Raw genomic sequence first — 18,913 nt, 5'->3', positions numbered from 1 at the left:
GGCGCCTCTCGCTGGATGCCAATTTGCTCCTCATTCCACAGCTTTCAGGGGCTAGGAATTCGTTCCAATAAGGGTGGGCTTCAATAGCCAGTACCTCAGAAGACATGACACCGAACACCCCCTCCTCCCGATATGACCGCACTGTGCAGGGAGGGACCGTGGCAAATATCTGCCCTCCAAAGCACCTGTTTATCCCTCGGGCGCAGTAACCAGCGGGTGAACCCCATTCAATATTTATCCCCGTGGCTTTCACAGATCAGCGGGCCGGGCGAGGCAAACCCTCTTAATTAAAACTGGAGCTTGCTTCAAAGGGCCCCATTCAGGCCGTCAGTCAGCACTCCCAGGACAAAAGAGCCCGGGTCATGTAGCTGCAGGGAAACCAGAGACGGATGCGCTTTTTCGACTTCACTTTCCCTCCTCCTCTTTTTCCACCTCCCCGTCATCCACAGCTCTAAATCCAAGCCACACACCTGGCAGGTTTAGATGCAGTTGCGAGAGTTCAGCCATTCTTGTGAGCTTTGCGACAGTGTTTTATTTGTTGAGCATGTGTAATGATTATGGGTAACCTGTTGGTCTTTGGGACCTGCAGAGAACTCAGGAACATGGATAATTCACCAGAAACCGCATCGTGATACCTTTAAGAACACGGTGTTACTTGATGCACCTGCTTTGGTTGCTTCTTAATGCGCCAATGGGTTGATACGAGATCCTACACCTAAACTTTCAACTTACAGCAGAAAACATTTCATTATTATATGTGATTATACATGATGGTAAACTGACTAAGTGCTAAACTAATGGGCAGATAAAGCAAGAAATTTGAGAAAATATAACTGGATTTTTTCAATTTCTGGCAATTTTAGACAAAAAGAGAAATTGTAAACGATCAAACTGCAACCATACAAAAATCTGATCTTTATGAAGGTTATATACAGGACTGTGCAAATGTTTTAAGCACTTTAAATGCTTAGATTTTTATCCATCACAAACTTTTGCTCCGTCCTGTTTGTTTTGGTTTTGATCCAGTTTTATGATCACGTTAGAGACTATAGTTTGTGATGCTGTTAAATTGAGGTATTTTTTTATATTGTCTCTACACTCATTAAAATAAATGGGGTATTTGTATTAATGTGACTGTGGACTGGTGCTTTTGAATCTGAAGGAAATTAAACTATCACTGCAGAACCTGTAAACTACTGTAATAACTATGTGGTGTATTCATTTTTTATTTTACTATTTTGCGTTAAATCTTTCCATAACAGGGAAAAAGAAGTCAATCATTCATAAATAATTTGCAGATCATTTGACTTCATACAAAAGACATGAAAATGATCACATGAATAAATACAACAAACAGTTCAAGTCACATGTAATTGTAAAACCTGTGTGGATATACACAGACCCTTGTTTACACGAATATTCCCGTTTCTTAAGGTGATATAGTTTAATATACTGTTTGTATTAAACTATCATTTATATACTTTGTTTTCTAAAACGAACATGTTTTTACAAACACACATTAACTACATGTTTTAAACTTTAACCACAGCCATGGTCAATTAGGTGGAGTATACCGCCACCTGGTGGTGATGATGAATATTGATTCTGAACCTACTGCTGACATGGTGAAACCATAAAATAAGAACAAGTCCATTAATAGCTGTAATTCAGTCTGTGTTTCCATTTAAAGACACTGAACGGGTTCAACAGACTTTTCCCACAGCAGATATTTGAACATCTTACAGAAGGACGAGCTTTATCAGCTAATAACATCTAATGATGCTTCTGTTCTATTTAATGTCTCAGTAGTGGACAAAGAGGATCTTTTCATTTTGACATGTCACTACAGGAAAAGCACAGGTGTAATTAATAACATTAATGATGGCTGTGGTTCATTAAGGTGTCCAGGTTACACATTAGTGTCTTGCTACAGAACTGAGACACATAACACAACATCATTAACCAGATTAGATACACCTGAGCTTTTGTCTGGTAAAAATGACTCCTGTGAAAAGGTTTAATATTTTCCATTAATATTCAACATTTTTAAAATAACGTTTTTTGGTTTCCAGTGTAACTGAACGAGGAGCCAGTTTTCTTGCTGGAGTGAGTGGATGATGATACAGGTGGACCATGCCTAAATATTCTATCCTGTCCATATTTAAGTAATCAATTAAACTATATCACTACAGCCACATCAAAGATGGTGTCAGTAGAACCAGATGAATAGTGTCACTCTGCCTCTCCCTCTGTGATGTACTCACACTGTATGATGAGAACAAACCAGCTGCAGGGTTGTTTGTCTCTGTCGACACACTTTGATCTGGAGGCTCATTTTCCAGCTCCGAATCATCATCGATGAAAATCACTCCCTTCTCCAGACGCTGCCTTTTCCGACCCTGAAGAACAAACACAAACTTTACTTCAACATTTCTGTGTTAGAACCGTCACTAACCACTGCAGGTATTACTATTCTTTATTTTTATGAGAATTTATACATCAAGCCTCTAAGCCATAAATGCGTATACAAAGCATCTATGACTACCTTGTGCTCCGCAGTGCGGATGCGTTTCCTGTCTGGCTGGAAGTCGTCGTCTTTGTTGGCTGCAGACTGGAACTTCTCAGACAGACGAGAGGCTATCGACTGTTTCCTGGGCTGAGACTCGTCTTGTAACGGCGCTAAGCAACACAAAACAAAAATGTTTGGATTAGAAACAGAAATGAAGTGTGTAAATGGCTTAGTGCCTTTATCTGTATCCTACAATCTCTTCTCTTAATTACAATTAGACAATGCAAAAACATTGGCACAGATAAAAATATCAAAACATTTTAGTCCCGCTAACCTGCCTCTGCAACATTAGCTTACTGTTATACTAACCTGTACACACCTATACAAACCTTGTTTGTTTGTTTATTAAGATCCTCATTAGCTTTTGCACTGCAGCAGCTGTTCTTCTTGGGGTTTATACAGGTTTGATGTTGACAATACAACCATACATATTCAGTGCTCATCACAACACAATAATGCACATAAAACAATACATGACACATAATAACAAGTGAGTCAACAAGCACAAAGAAAATAAACAAGCTCATCATTATCTAATAGATAATTATCATCCTACAAAATTGCATGCCCACGAATCTATACACAGAATTATACTAAGCAGTAATCCAACAGCAAGAAATATTAGTGATGGATGTTACTCACTTTGTCCAGGAGCTGGAGGCTGCAGCTGTGTCGTCTCTTTACACGGGGACTCATTGAGGTCCACAACATCGGGATCAACTGCTGCTGCTGCTGCTGGTGTAGCTGGTGTAGCTGAAGCTGCTGTAGCTGTAGCTGGTGTAGCTGAAGCTGGTGTAGCTGCTGGTGTAGCTGAGGGCCTGCAGGCTTTGTTGTGGCACACACACTGACAGACGGAGGTGACGTCTGACTTATTACAGTCTTCAGCACATTTATCTGACTGGCTCTTGTCGTCCCCTGTGCCTCCTCCTTCTTGTAGTTTAGCTGTCACCACACATGGAAACACAGATTCTTTATCAATTCCCTTAATGATTCCTGATCAATTTCAGTAGGAATAATAGTAAGTCTACACAGATTTTCAGCGTCAACACGATCCAGTAGGAAAAACATGTGCATGTTAATCTGGTGTGCAAAAGCTTCACATTTCTTTCTGTCTTAGCCAAAGAAAATATCTTCTAAGCGTCCTGCCTGCTTTCTTCCTCTCCACCAGGACTCCTTCTTGTTGTAAGTTTCCAGTAGCATCGACACGAGTTTGACGTCGAATATGGGGTAGGTCATATTACACAAGATCAAAATATATTTTCAAACAAGAAAATGGCAAGAAAGAAAAATATGTTGGTCTTAGTGAGACCAGGCTTACCGAGCTGAGCCCGCTGCCAGCCCAGAGCAGAGCAGAGCAAGGCCAAGCTCTTTCCACTTCCTGTGGGACTCTCCAGCAAACAGTGCTGCCCATAGTTCAGCCCGCGTACAATCTGTAGACAAGGCAAACACAAGAGTATAAGACTATTTTGTCATGGGTTTAAAACATTTGAAAGCACAAATCTTTTCATCCGGGGGTCATAAAAGATGGTGGCATAAAAGATACTGAACCAAAGTTACAGAGGCACAAACATGGGAGAAATGTAACTTTATAAAAATGGGAATATAAGGCTTGTAGTTGTCACTTTTGTGTGGGAGCGCATAGGAACCAATTCTCCAATTATAGCTTTCAAATAATGTCAGAGTTAATTGGTCAAAGTTGCATGAAGACAACTAATGGGCCAATCACACATACTGCAAATAGTGTCATATAACTTCCTAACTTCATAATTCAGTTTTAGATTTTGATTTACAAATGTATTAATATTACATGGCTACTTATACTACTTATTTCTATAAATAACACCAGGACCAGACTGTAAGTTTCTGTTGTGTTGACAGTTTACTCACTGAATTCATCATGGCCAGCTGGGATGGGTAAGCCTTGCAGGGGAAGTGGATCTTCACCCCTCCGATGGTGTACTCCACCCGGGGTGTAGCCATGATCCTCGGCTCCACAGACTTATCCCTGTGTCTGTCCCTGCTTCACAGAAATATGTCTAAAAAGAAAACAAAAACAGGACGTCTGATAAACCTGATATGACCACATATTGGTGTAACGTTAGCCCTAGTTAACGTTACACACTGCACTTGATTATCTCACAAGCTAACATGGTTAACACCGACTTAACTAACACAATTTAGAAGAATTTCACAGTTTAACAAACGTTATTTTGACCTGTCTGTGTCACTGTGTCTACATGACACTTGACAGTCACTTGTGAGCTAGCTTACTTATTGCTCACCACCTAGCTTGAACTAACGCCAATGCTAAGTTGTCCACCGTTACTTTGATTTGTCGCTGGTATCCAGGTCCCAGTTTAAACTGGTAACACTGGACAAAAGAAAATGTTCTTACAGTATTTAAAACGACTCTGAAGACGAACCCAGGCTGTTTCCTTTAACTTTCCTCTCCCTATGATTCTTCCCGCTCTCAAAAATCACATCTGCGCGATAAACAGGAAGCCACGGGGCTTCCTGAAACCGCCTTCAAAATAAAATCCTGACTGTGAAACATCGCGGAATACGGAGTACAGCTATGTATTTTCTCTGAAAAACTTTTTTGGGTGAGTATAGACTTCACTCGACAACATTTCACTGGTGTATAAAGTCACCAATACTTGTGGGAAGTAGCAATTTTTACGCCCACATTTTGTCAAAAACACAACGGAAGTGACGTTAGTTAGTTAGTTAAACATCCGCATGGTCCCGTTCAGGTCAAGTGGCAAACTGCCGTGACATCACCTGTGTCCCCGAGGACACCAAGTACGCCCACCCGCATCATGCATAATGTGAAATACAGTTTCTTATGAAGCTTTGCTTTGTTGATGGTTTTTATGGAGTGTGAATTTTAACAGTAGCAGCAGCACAGTATAGAAATCACAACACAATCTGTAATTAATCAAAGACTTTCTATGTTGCTTTAATCAACAACAAACATGATAGAAATGTTTAAATGTGTCCGTCCTTCAACAGTGACAACACAGGATCTAGAGACAGATACTACAGTTTGTGCTTTTCTAATTTGTCTTATGAACTTACCAATTTTAATAACAATGAAAACACTGATTCACCAAAGTGACTGTTAGATTCATCATGAGGCAGATGGTAAATATGAAGAAACACTCAGTACAATTTAATCACAGAAGGTTTATTTATTAAAACATATTTTCAATGACAATAATATCGTAGAGATAGTGTTTGTGTGTTTCTGTCAATAAGTGTGTATGTGTGTGTGTGTGTGTGTGTGTGTGTGTGTGTGTGTGTGTGTTGAAGTAGAAGGCTGGGTTTGGTTGTTTTGAAGACGTCTCCTCATTCATTCTCTTTGGGAATTTTTTCACCTTTTATCAGCATTTACATTGCCATGGTTACTCGAATTGCTAAGAATAAATATATATATATATTTATATTGTCTGGGTTTTCTCAAGGCTGCGGGACTAGTTGCCCGCTGAAATTTCTATACAGAAGATGACTAAGACGAATAAGTATGCAGAATAATAAAATGCCTTCAAGGCTATTGCATTGCACATAACTAGAAAATTCCTGAAGAACTTTTGCTCTTCAGCTCAGGAGACAAAACTCTGATTCTCATTTCAGCTTCACTTTAGTTTCTATTTTGTTTGAAACAAAATATTCATATATTCATATTTGAAGAACATAAAATGAAGAAAATGTCTGTCTGGAAAAAAAACCTTTTGGGAAGATGAAACATATCTAGGTTCATTTGAAACATTACATATGATTCACTATTAAATGCTCACTGTAAACTTCTAAATTCAAAACTGTGGTTTTGATCGTCACAAAAAAAATCAATTCACTGAGATTTTAGAATTTATTCACCTCAGAGGACTAAACACATGTCTTGCCTGAACTAATGTGAAGGGTGATACTGAGATCTGGACTGCAGTATGTAGGCCTAGTCCAGGTCTGGCTCAAAAACAGTGGTTTTGATGCGCATGACGTCACGCAGGTGAGAGTCACTTAGTCTCGTCCTCACGCGGCTCTTGTTAATGTTCATAACCGGGAATGTCCCTCTGGACCACGTGGCCACCGGGTGAAGACGGCACACAGCGTCTAGTGTCACAAAGTGGTATTACAACACATGCTCATTTCAGTAGATAACTCTGAAATACAACAGATGGAGATCTTGATCATGACATCATTGTGGCTGTTTCACACAATGTTGATAGTGTTTATTCATGTTCTTTGCCCACATTGCAAATTAACTTGCAGTTTTGACACTTAGTTTAAAACAAAGACACTGGCCCTCATTTATCATTCTTGCGTGAAAACAGACGCAGATCTGAGCGCAGAATTGGTCGTACGATAGGATCCACGTGTGATTCATGAAACATTCGTATCTGACCAATCCCAGCGTACGAATGATCGGCTCTTGATCAATGCGGCGGCTGAATTCGATCGTCATTAACATGTTACGCCCTTAAATATTCCTGGTTCGGAGGCCCCGCCCACTAAGGTCAAACATGGAGAGAAGAGTTACTGGCAAAAAACGAAACTTTTCAGAGATGGAGATCGACATCCTGACATCCGAGGTGGCGTAAAATAAGGATGTGCTTTTTGTCAGTCTGAAGAGCGGGATCAGAGGAGCTCATCAAACCGCTGTGTGGAAGAGGGTGACGGAGATGAGTTTGGCTCTGCAGCGCCGCCTCCTGCAGCCGCGCGCCAACACAGCTGTTTGAAAAATAAATGAATCGTGTGTCCCACCTGGCCACCACGTTTAAAAGTGAGAGCTTGGCATCACAAATCACCTGTACATTTATAGAGTGGTAGTTTTTGCGATTGATGAATGCGTAATCATTCATGGATGGTGCCTTCAGACGCACGAGTGAAATCAATTGCTCCAACCAAATTTGGAAACCCAGCAATCTGGAGATCCCTGCGGTCTCTGAAAACATGCTCACGTCTGACACGCGCGTATTGTTCCTCCAAAACCAGTAAATCTGCTATAGTTATGATTTGATAACTGTCAAAGCATCTGTTTAAATAAGGGAGTGAGTAAACATCTGACCAACCACAGTGCAACAATGATTATCTCACCAGATGTTTAATTGTTGTTCCAGTTGTGTCATACCCATCGGAAAAAACAAAAAACAATTACACAATTTTGCCATGAGTTAATTTGCAAACACACATTTCTGCTTGTATTTATTATTGTTTCAAATTTTAACGTGCAATAATTAGATGTCATGTTAGGCTATTTAGCCTCTCATAGTTTTATTGTACAAAAGAGTGGTATCAGTAAAAAACGTGGGCTTTATTCAAATTCAAATTTTTTATCTTGTTTTATTCGTTTTAAGAATCCGTTTTGATCTGTTCTATCAAAATGTGTATGTGACTGTTTATGCTAAGGTTTGTTTAATAATTATTTTCAGACTCAGCCAGATTTTGCTGCTGCACCGCAAATCCAGATTTGCGTACACGAGCTCAGACCTGACGTCAGATCTGATCGTAGCGTCCGCTCACGTCCAAATTGATAAATGCCGACGCTTGCGTGGAAACGGTCGTACGCACGGTTTTCTGCCGCACGTTCGTCTGATAAATGAGGACCATTGAGCTTAACTTCACTGATATTGACACATTTGATGCATACAAAACATTTTGATTTGCTTTTACAGTATATAAATCTATGCTTGGAATATAAAATACAATCATGCTTTCCCTTATACTTACATTCAGTTTGTGACGTACAAACGTTTGTATTTGCTCATTTCGCGTTCAGGCCAGTAGATGTTGCACTGCTCACATGAAGCATCAAGATATAAACCCTTTGTGGAACCACTTCGCTGAGAAAGAAAAACCTCTGAAGCTGTGGGACTCACATCCAGCACCAGGCAGCTGATTTGTGCAAATAAAGAAGATACAACAGCCCGGGACATTTTACTCACTGAGTATTTCACTTACTGACTGCTCACACGAAAATTGACTAAAATTCACCTTTTTATTGGGCTTTGACTGAACACCTCCACGGGCTAACCCAGGTTAACCGGCTAGCTTGGTTAGCAAGGTGCATCTTCACCTGAACTGTGATATTAACAGGGAGGCTAATTTTGCCTAGTAAAGAAATAGACTTGTACTTACCGGGAAAAAACTGAACCGCCGACTCCTCTGAGTGTCTAACAGAACAACTGGACGCCGAGCAAGACATTTTTAGGCAAACAACATGCTGGAGCTAACTTTGATGAACTGAAAACACAATGACAAATCAAATGTCGGACACATTGCTCTGACGTCATATCCGGATTATCAGGCAGGTGCCCCTGTGTGTCAATGAAGCAGTAGCCACGCACTAAATCCACCACTCTGTTTTAACGTCTATTTTCTTCTAAACAGGACCATAATTTGAAAAATGAACATCACGTTGTATTGAAGAAATACGTCAAACAAGCGATTCAGACCATAAACACATAACGAAAACCTTTACTGAGGTAACAAATCAAGTGAGCAGTAGGGTCATTTTCCTATGGACCTCAATACAATCGACTTCTTTTTGCAACCAGTGGAGTCGCCCCCTGATGGCCAATCAATAGAATGCATGTTTAAGGCACTTACGCATTGGCTTCATTTTCCAGCCCCAGCGCTGACGTCCATTTTTATATACTTATTGATATATATAAATTGTGTGGTTTTTTTCAAAGTGCCAAAATGTCGATACGGAAGATGAATAAGTCGAATAAGTATGCAGGATAGTAATATAATAAAAATAAATAAAATATGAAAAATTGATAAAAACAAATATTAAGACGTTATGAAAAAACTTGAGTATTCAAATCAAACTAAGTGATGTCCTCAGCTTAAGACAATTGTGAGCTATTATTCTATAATTTAATCAGTTAACAAGCAGAAGGTGTTAAGAATTAGAAACCATCCTCTTGCAAAGCACAGTAACTTCAACTTTTTATTTAAATATGTTTATTTCCAGGTAAGTGTTTTTCACATTTGCACTGTACACATGCACTTGTCTGCTGTCAGTACAGCCATCTAAATCAGGTATGTCATTATTCAACAGAGTAAATGAATATTCTCAAAAATAGTATATAAAAATCATACAGGGATCCAAGGTAAGAGACTGTATTTGCAGAGAGAACATGTCACACATGAGCATTATCGTTCCTCCAACACTGTCAATCAATATTGTACAATATTTTTTAACCAATTCATAATGCTACAAATTCCTATTAGAAATTGCACTTAGCTCAATGAAAATACATCATAATGTAACAAGGTTTTACAAAGATTAAGACGTGTGTCGTATCTGTGTCATGGTCAATATTCTCTCGCAGTGAATATTTATCATTTGAATCATACACTGTCTGTCATGTAAGAAAAACATCAGAGGTAAAAGAGGGCACAGCCATGTTCTGAAAATTACTCAGATTAATAAGGATTCCCTTCTTTTTGTTTAAATTAAAATAATCTGATTATTTGTCCTGAAACTTTTCGTTTTAGACTCCGATCATCTCTTCCAATTCTCACTACATCATTTTCAAAGGAAAAAAGAAAACATTTCTTCCTCAAAGACAATTATAGTCACCATAATAGTGCAAAAATATTCTCTTAGAAAGTCCATGCAGAGTGTATTTACTCACAAATGAGCCTTGTGCATACATCAGTAACGATACAACTGCAGGTGCAGCGTGGAGGGACAATGGCTTGTATAAGAAAATGTTCTGGAAACCTCTCGACCTGCCTCAACGAAACAGAACCAACAGCTGTTATCTGAATAAGGTGGCAGGATAGACTGGTGGTGTGAGACAGTCCTTGTCTGTCGGGACCAACATGTTTGTGATGGAGCATTTCTCTTATTGCCGTACATGTGTGGCCGACAGACAAGGTGACATCACTAATACCTCCAGTGGAGTCACAATGGAAATCTGGCAGCACTAAATAATCAGAAACATAAACTCTGAGCCACAGGAAATGTTTGTTTTTCGAGCCCCCTTGACGTTCAGTAAACGCATCATAATAGAGACAGACATACACACTCCTGCAAAAGCTTCAGGCTGCTGAAAGGCATTCTCAGAAACAGAAAACTAAATTCATACCTGATGTATGAGTGTGTGGAGCAGGCTCACAGGAAGCGATTACAAATCACAACAATGTAAAATGACTGAGGGAGAGGATTAATCCCTTCAGATTAATTGTGCAATTAAAATTTAACAACAACTTCCTTGATTGGAAACCTCACAGGGGCAGATGTGCTCTGTCAAACATGTACTCGTAAAGAAAAAAACATGCTACCCACACTTATTACATATATTTACCTATAAATATACACAATGTAGTAGCTTACTGGTTTGTGACTGTAGCAGCACCTTCATATTCAAGACAAATCTCCAGTGATTAAATATGATGATAATAATAAAAATACAGAAATATGCTTAAACACAGGGTGTGCACACAATGGTATCTGGGAAGAGTGAGGAGGAGATGAAAGCTCATCTAAAAGACATTTTCATGTTTTATTATTAGACACTAAAATAATATATAAAAAATATATATTTGTTTTAAATGAACAGTTTGACTTAGTTCTCATACTCAACTATAAAATGCATAATATATACGCCAGCATCATTACGTACTTCTTACAAGTGTTACCAGAAAGAGGTGAAGTCAGTATTTCACAGAGGAAACAATGACACAGGAAGTTTTATGAAAATGAGCACTCGTCCAAAAAAACAACAACAACAACAAAAAAAAAAAAACTTAAGTTTAAGTATTTTACTGGTGCTGAGTAAGTAGACAAATCTCTCCATAACCTGTAGAGCACAGTTAGTGAGGACAGTCGCAAACATAAGGAACAGGAATGCCACTGCAGACGAGGATGACAGTGGGAGGCAGCAGGCTGATGTATGTATGTATGTGTGTGTGTGTGTGTGTGTGTGTGTGTGTGTGTGTGTGTGTGTGTGTGTATGTATGTACGTGTGTGTGTGTGTGTGTGTGTTTCAGTACACACATACTGTGGTCTTGTTATGCTGCTGAAGAATCGGGGACACATTACTGGACTCCTTCTGTTTCTTCTCTGCGTTGTGTTGGACCAGGGGCGGCCTGTCGGCAGTCCTGCGCCGGGCTTTCTTAGCCGAATGGCCGGATGATGGTGACGACGATGAAGACGATGATGGCGATGATCCATCAATAGTTCTTTTGCTGTTGGGCGTCCTGCTGCCAGCTGTTCTGTCAGAGGGGCTGGACTGACTGGGCAGCTCAGCGCTGCTGTTCGGACACAGCGGAGTCAGAGTAAACGGGTCAGACAGATTCATGTGGTACAGGCTGCTGCCTCCTGATAGTCCGTCCCGTCGCTCCAGGGTAGGGAGGAGCTCGCACACGGCAGAGGGAGAGTCTTCCTCTGGAGGCCGCTGCAGGAGAGGAAGAGGAGAAGAAACAGGGATGGCAAACTTCACTTATACATGAGGATAATTCACCTTTAACCTTCAGTTTTTTCGGTACAACATAAAAACAATTTGTGACAAAGGGCTGTCAATTAAATCACAATGACCTATAGAATTTGGTTTTAAACACCAGTGTTTAAAAGATTTATCAAGGAACAGCTGTGGGAATGGAAACTTTCTCAATGAGCTCATTTGCCCTAATTCATACTGCAGGTGGAGCTGGCGTCCTCTGATTGGCAGCGTTTTTCAAATTTATTTGTATAGCACATTGTCATACAAGGTCATTCAATGTGCTTAACAGAAATAAAAGAAACATAAAAACAGAAGTGAAAGCACAATAAGAAAACTGTATAAAACTGTATAATTATAAAAAAGACAATAAGTCATTAAAGTGCCATATTAAAGATTACATGAAGGCAGAGGAGAACAGAGAAGTTTTAGCTTCTTTTTAAAGCCAGTTATGGTTCGGGTAGATCTGATCTGATCTCCATTGGCAGCTGGTTCCAGTAGTGGGCAGCATAATGGCTGAGACCAAATGCAGACTGACTCAAACTTGCCATTTTATACACCTGAAATCAACCAGAATGAATTGTGTAAAAGTTGCAGGTGAATGAATAATGTCTGAGGCCACTGTTTGCTGCTCTCTGTGATGAATTTTGCCCGATTAAGGTCTCAGGACTGAAACGTCATTAATAACCGCAAGTGACAAACAGTGGGTGTCATTTTTGCCTTTTTTCTTCTTGGCGCAAGAACTGTTTTTAACTAAAGCTACCTGCCCTGAATTTGATAGACCACCAAATAATGCTCCCCCATCCTCTAACCACCCCCCAGCTCAATGTTCATGTTTCATTAACAGCTGACGGTGGACAGACAGTTGAGTTTAAAACAATGACCGTTTCTCGTCACCCTGCCCTCACCTGGAGGAGAGGAGTGTCAGCACGGGATATGGAGGCAGGGGGACACTGGGACACCTTGGCGAGGTCGAGAAGCACCTCCTCGTGGTGCAGGGTGTCCTGGGACGTCCCGGGCTCCTGCAGAGCGATGACAATGGCACTGGTGTTATCGGCGCGCAACATCCGCTGGCGCCACCGCAGCAGAGCGTGGCTGACGAGCTGCCGGGCGCTCGACACTCCACACGGTGCCTGAAACACAGAAGGCTGTTTTGATGCTGACGCCGTCTGAGGCGAGTATTAATCTACAACAGACCACAGTCCAGGCGGGTCGGACAGGAGGTCGTCCACCTGTAATAACAGAAACTAGTGTCACTCACCATCACCTCGTCGTTGTTCTGACACATGGAAATGGCCTCTTGAGGTGGAACCATGTTCCACAGGCCATCGCTGCCCAGGATGATGTAGCGGTGTTTTCTGGGGTCAAGGGTCACGACGCTGGTGTCTGGCTCAGGAGAAACCACAAACTCCCCGCTGTAGAAGTCGTAGCTCCACAGGTCACCTGGTGCAGAGAAGTTTATTAGAAATCAAACTTGTGAACACGAGAACACTGAGGTGATTTCATGTTGCTCGTCTTTCTGTCTTCATGTAGTGCAGCTTTGTTTGTATTCATTTCCACTCCTGTCGTCCAGTTCTCCAATCTTCTACGCTTTTATGTTTGTGCTGTTTTTACTCTTGCAGGCCCAGAGACAACAGATGAAAACCTGCCTCTCGGGCTAACTCTGAAATATTGTCAGAAATGTTATTAATATGCATTGTCCCTGTCAAATAAAATAAAAGATAAAAAAGAAACGTAGTTAAAGTGTTTGACATTTTCTTCCCTTCCTATCTTTCACTTGTTTCAAAGTTCTGTACAATCCTGAACCCCCAACGATACGGGAGTGGATATATATATATATAAACTGTGCAAAGCCCTTAAATTATAAAAAACTGTGGAAGGCAAAGGAAAGTAAAGCTTCTTTTCCTGATGTCTGTTTTGTCATATAAACTGCAGTCTGCAGAGTTTGATCAAAGAAAACAAAAGCAGTTGATCAACCAGACGACAGTTTTTATAAATGCAAATAAATCAAAGATCAATAATATAATGTGGCTGTTTTTTTCTGATTCTAGTGTTTTCTCAATGGATGAGTCCGTAGAATTAAACTGAAGACCAAGAGTCATCGAATAAAAACTGAACTCTCTGATCTCTGATGATAAGTGACAACTCCTAAACATGCTTTTACTAAATTCAGAGTTTTCATGTTATAAATCTTTTGTGTAAATTTATCATGGTCAGGAAAAAATAACAACATTATTCCACTCATTTATTAGTGCTGCCTTGTTAACAGGTTATTCACTGTGATGACTGCTGTTCTTACCTAGAGCTCGGGCTACTGCCAAGAACGGGATCTGGTCGATGACCGTGCTGCGGCGGATCGGGCCGTTGTGACTCAGCCGCGGTCTCTTCCAGACGACCCGGTTCACTCCAGACTTCTTGATCACGCTGTCAGCAGAGACGGGAGGAGAGAGGACAGAAAAACGGGTGATCACTTCCGGCAAAGAACCCACAAATTACAGAGAGATAGTTTTAGACATTATGGATGTGCTGCAACAATGATTACACTCAGCTGCCAGTTTATTAGGCACACCCAGCTAAAACTAAAGCAGACTGCTACATCTTATTGATAACTGCTGCTTTTGTTGAAAATGTGTTTATTCTGGAGGCTTTTTCCACTGACCCCTTTGAAGAGGATAAACTTTTACAGAAAGATTTATTTTATAGTTAGTTATAGTTTAGTTAAAAACTGGTTAAAAATCAAGGTGACTTAATCCTGCTTTAAAGTTATTCCTGGCTGCTGCAACTCAACCCCAGTCACTTTTAATACACAGTATAATGTCATTTCACTGATACACAAAAGGAAAACACACTACTACCACTTTGATGCGTTTTAATTCATTTAATGCAGGAAACTGGAAGTCAGAGCAGAAATATACATATTAAAACTGACAAAATATCTCTGTGTTGTCTCTGATATCTCATAGAAATATGTTTTTTTGCATGATATCTGAGTTTCTTTTGACATTTCTACTGACTGAGGAAAAGAAAAGAAAGACATATCCGCTCCTCATAGCCGTAGCTAGTTGTTGCAATCAATATGGTCCCAAAAATAATACAAACATCTGGCAGAGTGACAGCTGTTAATCTTTTCCCCCAAAACATAATGAGACACACTATTATAAATCACATTATCTGTCCCATAATAATATCCAGACAGTTAAAAAACTCTCTTATACTCCATTTCGATTTGTTTTTTTCCTCCTGTCACTACCTGCAAAACTACACTGACAAATCAATGAGTGTTACTTCTGTAGAAGATGCAGCAAATAGTTTATGGATTCATTACAGAAAATATATTCCAAGTCTTCAGCTTTTCTGCTCGTACACGTGTCACAGGGAGCGTTGACATGTAGAGTAGAAGTAGAAAGAACTCACTTTACTTCCCACATGTTTAAGGATAATCACAAGAGTGATATCTGATTCAGTGACCCTACTGCTCAGACTTTATATGATTTTTTTTTTTTTTTTTAAAGTATATTTTTTTGGGCTTTTTATGCCTTTATTCGACAGGACAGTAGAGAGACAGGAAATGGGGAGGCAGAGAGGGGGAATGACATGCAGTAAAAGCCGTCCGATGTAGGACTCGAACCGGGGCCGACTGCAGCGAGGACTGTAGCCTCTACACATGGGACCACTACGCCACACGACGCCCCAGACTTAATATGATTTTAAAGCAGTACTTCTCGATCTCTGGCATTCCCAACAACATGACTAAATCAAATGCACCATCTTTATATTTTCTTATGCAGTAAAGCTGAATCCAGCAATGCCATCAAAACGTATTGTACAACTGTAAAGCCTTAAAGCTATGGAGTTCACCCTGTCGTGTAAGCATAAAAGTCTGGTTGTTGTCAAGCCACCCAGAGGCCCATCACTGTGACATCTTATCAGCAGACATGTCACAGACAGCAGAAAGAAGATTATCCTTTGATGCAGATAACATTTGATTTACTATTGTTAAAAACAGATGCTTCTTGGTTACAATCAATTCTTTGTGGTGGTGGTGGTGGTGGTGGGGGTGGGGGGCGAGTCATGAGAATGAATATGCTGTTACTAGACCAATGTTTTTTTTGTTCCGAGAAATATCCTGTTATTTACTCTGAACTGTCCAACATCAGACAGACAGTTTGATTCAATGTGGGCCTCTGTGGCAGAGATATCATAACACATTTTGACAGGTGGGCTACATCAGAGAACACAGCTAACATTAATATTGTATTGTATTTAAATAAGATGCAGAGGGAAGGTGTCTTGTGCATTAAGCCTTACCTCCCCCCAAGACCTTCAATACGCTCCCTCTCTCTGGGTAGTTCGGGTTTGTGGTCTTGCGTGACTTCCACAGCTCTGATGAATGGGACTGTGGGGTCGTCCTGGATCCCTAGAACCACTGCAGAATCCCCAACATGGGCCACGTACATGCGATTTCCTCGGATAACCACTACGCTGGCTGTGGTGCCCGACGTGCTAGGAAGGCCTGTGAGTGTCTTTGGCCATTCAGCTGAGAAAATGAAAGACAGAAAATGAATATTTTTACTGATCTATAACCATTTACTGCTTAGTTTATACTCCCCTTATACACTGAACAACACATTTAACAGCACAGCAAAATGTTGGGTCAGTTCACTGGCCTCTGTCTGTGCTGGAGCTGGTCTATACTGTATTATCCAAGTCAGACATGCGCCTTATAGACACTGTGTGTAGACAACAGCTGTAAAACAGCTGACGTGCCCGGGCATATCCACCTGAACACACTGGTGTCTGTGTCATATATCACACACACTAGCTACTACACTGTATAGTTGGTTTAGTAATGAGTAATAACGAAATATGTGAAAGCACACACACAGTGGGTCAAAAACAATAAGTACAATATTACAGACAATAACTTGAGGACATACTTTAATGAAAACTGATGACTGGTTGTCTGTGTTACGCTTTGTTTTGAGTGAACCGGCGGCTAGTGCTAACTTTGTTAGCTTTGTTGCTACTGTTTGCTAAAACTGTTTTACCCCATTAATCATTTTGTATTTACATAGCAGCAGAAATAAATACTAAATATGACAAGTTATAAAGCTAAAAGAGAATGACTCAGCTGACTGAGTTCACAGTATATGATGGTGAATTCAGCTTGAATGTTAGCTAGCAGTGCTGGTTGTTAATGAACAAGTGAAAACTTTGGGGTGTAGGCCACAGACTGTCTCGGGTCTGGAGCGGGGTTCACACTCAGAGCTAAACCGTCCCGGTTGGTAACATAATGTCATAACTTCGTAAGGAGTACGGAAACTTACGTAGCTTTTTCCACATAGCGTGGTGACAGGCTACAAATCCTTTCCGTATAGCAGCGCAGACTTCCCGGTCGCAGTCGGACCAGAACCCCCGCTGCTTCTTCATGAACTCCCACAAATAGTCTCGTGCAAACTGCGCAGCCTCGCGACCCCCGTGACCGTCGAACACGGCGAAGAACGCCACGGAACGGCGGGAACGGCTCGCCGTTGTCTGCTGCTGAGCTCGGCTGGCTGGGCTCTGACCTCCCGGTGAAGATGTTTCCGCGGATGAGCTTTGGTCTTCCGTTCGCACAGGTTCAAATGTTTCATCCGGAACCTCCGGGGACCCCGCGGTTTCTTCAGCCCGGTGCAGAGGCGTGAGCACCGCCGGAGAGTTGACCGTACAGTCTCCCCCCTCACCGCTTTCCTCTGGCTCACCCGACGTCGGCTCGTCTTCTCCCGGCTCGGGCTCCACTATGATCTCGGTCACATCTTCCATGTATTTCCTGCCTCCCTGGTCGGTAAAAACACTCACTCGCATCAGTAATGCATTTTCCATTGCTCCAGGAATAAGTCGCTCCCCAATTTGTAGGTATTGTTAGCATATAAAATGACAGAAGAGTACAGTTTATACCAGCGCTGCGTACTGCCTTTGTTTATGTTCGAGCGTAGTAGGCATGCTCCAACGCACTGACGTCACAGCTTGTCTTCTTCTAGCACGTGCATGTGTCACGTCTATGCAGCTGTTGCCCCCTAGAGGAGAAAAATGTCTTTAACATGTTAACTTATGGAAAATGCTACAACCACCAATGCAAATGGATTAAAAAGAAACCACATATACAACAATTCAAAATAATAATTGGGCACAATGTTGATTCATTACATGGACTAAAGAAAAGTAAAGCAATACAAACACTAGAGAATTGTAAGGCCTTAAATAATTTCCTTTTAAAATCTTTTTTTTCTTTCATGGTTCCTCTATAGTTTAGTTTGTCTTTTTGAAATACTTTTTATTATTTCGGTTTAATGATCCTGATTTATTATGTCTCATTTTTTTCATTTTATTGTATTTATTTTGTTTCCATGTATTGTTCATATTTTACTATGTATCTCATAACTTTCAGAAGTTATGATTGTTTCCTCTATTTTCAATGTTAAATTGTTTTAATAAGATGAGATGGAAAATATTTTGCATAATGAAGCATAGATAACATACACATATTTTCGACTGTCATATTTTCATTATTTTATTTCTATTTTCCAGCACTTTTTTTAAATTTGAAATGAAACTATTTGAATGAATTGATGAATCATGTTACATTTAAGGTTTTTATTTTATTTTATGTATTGATTAACAAAATAACAGAACAAATACTAAAACTTAAACACCTTAACCTAAACCCAAACACTAAACCTTTTTATTAAAGTGTCTGTATATATAAGTGTAATACATTTTCATTTTGTCTGCTTTTGGTTTACCCCTCTCATGATACATTATTCAACTCTTCTAAAGTGTGAGTATTTGGACTGTGATATTTTGTCATTTGTGACAATGAATAACTTTCAGCTGTAATTTGAATATGTTTGCA

General features: G+C 40.3%; 2 protein-coding genes across 3 annotated transcripts in view; both read right to left on the bottom strand.

Moving 5' to 3' along the window:
* Nucleotides 1-5,104, bottom strand: part of brip1 (BRCA1 interacting helicase 1) — a 38,584-nt gene extending 33,480 nt beyond the window's left edge. The window contains exons 1-6 of one of the 2 annotated variants that reach the window (XM_056375103.1): nucleotides 4,965-5,104; nucleotides 4,457-4,605; nucleotides 3,888-3,999; nucleotides 3,212-3,511; nucleotides 2,546-2,679; nucleotides 2,265-2,399 (exon numbers count right to left, since the gene is read on the bottom strand). In XM_056375103.1, the coding sequence (XP_056231078.1) occupies nucleotides 2,265-2,399; nucleotides 2,546-2,679; nucleotides 3,212-3,511; nucleotides 3,888-3,999; nucleotides 4,457-4,549 (774 nt within the window). In that variant the 5' untranslated portion in view covers nucleotides 4,550-4,605; nucleotides 4,965-5,104. The remainder of the gene's footprint in view (nucleotides 1-2,264; nucleotides 2,400-2,545; nucleotides 2,680-3,211; nucleotides 3,512-3,887; nucleotides 4,000-4,456; nucleotides 4,606-4,964) is intronic. The other variant, XM_056375104.1, reaches the window with a different exon arrangement.
* Nucleotides 5,105-9,514: 4,410 nt separating this feature from the next.
* ppm1da (protein phosphatase, Mg2+/Mn2+ dependent, 1Da) lies at nucleotides 9,515-18,391 on the bottom strand. The gene is made up of 6 exons (XM_056375164.1): nucleotides 17,349-18,391; nucleotides 16,330-16,558; nucleotides 14,321-14,445; nucleotides 13,283-13,464; nucleotides 12,930-13,154; nucleotides 9,515-11,979 (listed from the first exon to the last, which is right to left on the bottom strand). The coding sequence occupies exons 1-6, from the start codon at nucleotides 17,881-17,883 to the stop codon at nucleotides 11,569-11,571; spliced, it is 1,707 nt and encodes a 568-aa protein (XP_056231139.1). The 5' UTR covers nucleotides 17,884-18,391; the 3' UTR covers nucleotides 9,515-11,568.
* Nucleotides 18,392-18,913: the final 522 nt, after the last annotated feature.

Source organism: Seriola aureovittata, chromosome 4, assembly GCF_021018895.1.
Source record: "Seriola aureovittata isolate HTS-2021-v1 ecotype China chromosome 4, ASM2101889v1, whole genome shotgun sequence".
NCBI lineage: Eukaryota > Metazoa > Chordata > Actinopteri > Carangiformes > Carangidae > Seriola > Seriola aureovittata.
The sequence above is the reverse complement of the archived record's forward strand: the minus strand, read 5'-3'. Positions and strand labels throughout refer to the sequence as shown.